The following is a 3,515-nucleotide window of genomic DNA, read 5'->3' on the forward strand; positions in this document are numbered from 1 at the left end:
GAGATGTCATGTTTATTCTCCTGTCCCATTACTCTGACCAGTCCGGGTTCTAGAACTTCCTATTTAGTAAACTCAAAAAGTAGAACAGCAAAAACAAATGACTCTAACCAGAAGGATCGCCATAAAAGAGCAGTACTTTCTAACCCACTCACTGCCCTCCTGCAACCACATCCCACACCTGAGTCCTCTGCAAAACCGCCTAGAAGGGCCTGCCGTCTGGTCCGGGATGCCGCGCTGGCCCTGCTGTCAGCAGTCCCTTCCGGCCGGTGCCAGCGCCGGGACGCTCCGGGCCACGAATGAGGGGCCGCGTGGCAGAAACAAAGGACCTCTTAACGTGGCAAGTTACACAAAACCCCTGTTTATGGTCAAATAACCTTTGTGGAGAATCTGGTCTTGCATTTTAGAACTAGAACATGTTGCTCGTCCCGGTGGGATCGGAAGACTCAGTTGACGTGACTGTCCCCGCAACTCGTTTTGGAGAGGATTCTGCGTATCTGAGCCTGACCTAAGCCTGGATTCCAAAGTCTTGTGTGTGTTTTGTTGGTTTCGGGCCCATCAGGACAGGTCACGGGTGCTCTACACCGCGCCCCTGTGCTCAACACAGGGGCAGGCCGGGTCTGGGGTGCGCGCCCCGCATCCTCTGCGCCGGCCTGTGGCTGCCGGCCACCTACTCCCATCAGAGCAGCTCCGCCCCTATCCGCAGGGCGCGGGGAGCATTTCACTTCAGTAACAGGCTCTTCTGCTTATGCACAACTGAAAAGCTGAAACACACGGGCCTCAAACCCCTGACAGAAAACCAGGAGACAACCCTGGGCAGGGCAGGCGATTTTCTCCTGACTCCGCAGCCTGCACCCCTGACATCCCCTCCTTTCTGCTGCAGCTTCTGTGCCTGGCACCACTTAGCGCACACACAGGGACTGTTGGGAAGTGCTGGTGACAAACTGTCATTTTTAGATAGAAACAGGCTGCTTTCTATCAGACCGAGACCGGCTTCATTCGCCCCCTGCCCCCAAGAAAGTGCCAGGATGACTCACCTTATCGCTGTCCAGTGTGTTTTGAGACGTGCGGGAGGCGATGGAGATCGTGTCGGGCTGGCTGCTCCCATCACCCTGGCTGTCCAGGTCCTCCCCGTCCCTGAAGGAGCAAGCACACTTTTCACTGCAGACACTGCTGGATTTGTCAAGACGGGTGCAGAGTGTCTACTGGTTGCTGGAGAGACGGATTTGCTCAAAGAGGCACACGTCCATCTGTGTGCCTGCTGCCGCCAGCCTCGTGTGAACGGTGACCGGCCCCTGCTGGCTGCGTGGCAGACGTGTGCCCATGCTTAGTTTGCACATCGGTAAAACACAGGTATGGTCCCTCCGTCTCAGGAACGAGGAAGACAAACATCTAAGTGACGGCACAGCTTGTCCTGGTCACATGCACGACCTACGTGTGTGTCCAGATTGACACTTGCAGCAGGAAAGGGGAGCAGACAGGGACTGGCAGGTGGCCCTTCATTTTCTTTCAGCTGAAGGGAGGCTCTCGTTTGACAAAGTGATTTCGTTACTAAGGACGATGTCGGACACACAGTGTATTTAAAATACACTCCTCAAAATATTTAAGAAAAACGATCTTTGAACAATAGTAAGTGAACACCGCCTTGTTCCCTCCCGATTAAGTAAACACACTTACCAACAGGCCCCCAGTACTCACCTCCTCCCCTTCTGTCTCGTGGCCGGCGCCGTTTTGGGGATGTGGATGGGCTCCTTCAGGGCCCCCTTCAGGTGAATCGTCCTTTCCTGGATGACTTCGCGGATGTGCTTTATCCAGTCCTGCTTGTTTTCGATACTGGAAGCCTTAACGAGGTGTGAGAGCCCATCAGGACACAGAAGGGGTCCCCGTTCCAGAACCTGCTCGAACCACACTCAGGTCTCCCACATTCCGAGCTTCCCTATCTTAAAAATAACCTTTCAGCAGAAAAGCAACCACATCCCAAGTTCAATTTGCTATCCTATTTTTTCATCCAAACCATTTTCATTTTATAGCACATATGTTACTCCAGAATTATTCTAATCATCGGTGGACTCCCTGCCCAAAAGCCTTGTAAGCAGCTCTGGGTAAACCAGAAAACACGGGTGGTCCCCATCCGGGGAGTCTTCGAAGCTACTTAGACCAAGGCCAGCGGCCGGCGGTTCATGGCCACCTGCACGAATGCCCACCCATCTCGCTGCCTCATTCGCTGTCCTCTCGGGACACCCTATCCCCACCTGCACCGCCTTCCCACCCCTGCACTCTGATGAGAGGGAGGAGCCATGGCATGGACACATTGGAAGTGTGCCCCAGGGGACACTGCGAGCGGCAGAGGCAGCCGGGATTCTCGGGCTGGCTGGGTGGAGGACACCCCCGCGAGGACCCGGCCCGGCCTCCCGAGCTCTGCCTTCACCTGCTTCTGGTTGGACCAGTGTCCTTGCTGCCAATTAGATGGCCGGTTTACCCAGGTTCCTCTACAGCTTCCGAGATGTGCTCCGAGCGGACACATGGTGGATGTTCAGTGTTTGCTGAACGAACACATATGGCATCACTTTGCCCAGATTTTTCTTACTTTGCCTCAAAGGAGGGTTTTTTGTTTTCTTTTGGCACGTTCTGGGCCTAAGGAACAGTTTTTCATTTCCTTGTAAGAAACACCAACCTCCTAGGACATAAGCATGAGTCCCTGTAAATGACCCGAAAGAGTTGTCAGAGGGGCCGCGGCTGAGACCCCCACAGAGGTGGACCCAGAGTTTTCTCACGGTGCACCTTGTCTTCAAAACCAGCAAGACAAAGCCCATGTCGGGAAAGGAAATTAAAATTGTGGCTCCTTTTTCTAAATAAAATGTTTTAACTGGAGGAGGTGTCTTTAAAGCCGCTGAGGGCTGGGAACAGAGGACTCAGTGGGGGGTGAAGGGAGCCTCTTGTTCCCCTTCCCAGACCTGAGACTGGAAGGCAGTAACCCAAGTGCTTCTGGGGCCAGAGAGGGCCGAGCAGGGACCCGGGGAGTGTGTGCAAGAAACAAAAGTGTCGCAGGCACAACTCTGAACTCTACAGATCTACCGGCATCTGAACACCTGACGCGGATATTCAGGTTAAGAAGGAGAAGCATCTGAGAAAGAACGTTTGGCAGAGTTAGAGACAACTGAGGGAGACTGTTACTATGGTCAGAAATAAGTGAAATTCTCATGATTTAACAGAGTGAGGTGATCATTACAGTTATGGAGAGGAATTCTCCTGACCTTAAAGAAATTAAACAAGGGGGAAAGGTGCCAATTTTTCAGAAATAGTAAAGACAAAGTATTTAGTAAAGTACTAAGTAAAAGGTCCCACTTGTCTGAGAGATGGGCATAATCTGATGCACATTCAGCAGTCTTCATCTGCTTCAGGAAGGATTTAGGAATAAGATCCTCCTTTGCAGAGCACAACTTATAAAAGATCAACATTCTGTTTTACAACTACTGGGCCATCACGATCATTGCCCTCACCACCAGCACCCCTGCCAC

General features: G+C 52.5%; 1 protein-coding gene across 1 annotated transcript in view; it reads right to left on the reverse strand.

Annotated features, from left to right (window-relative positions):
- TRIO (trio Rho guanine nucleotide exchange factor) overlaps window positions 1-3,515 on the reverse strand; it is a 197,873-nt gene that overhangs the window by 71,996 nt on the left and 122,362 nt on the right. Inside the window, 2 exon segments of the mRNA XM_029941284.1 lie at window positions 1,035-1,134; window positions 1,696-1,838. Coding sequence (XP_029797144.1) covers window positions 1,035-1,134; window positions 1,696-1,838 — 243 coding nt within the window.

This window comes from Suricata suricatta, chromosome 6 (genome assembly GCF_006229205.1).
Source record: "Suricata suricatta isolate VVHF042 chromosome 6, meerkat_22Aug2017_6uvM2_HiC, whole genome shotgun sequence".
NCBI lineage: Eukaryota > Metazoa > Chordata > Mammalia > Carnivora > Herpestidae > Suricata > Suricata suricatta.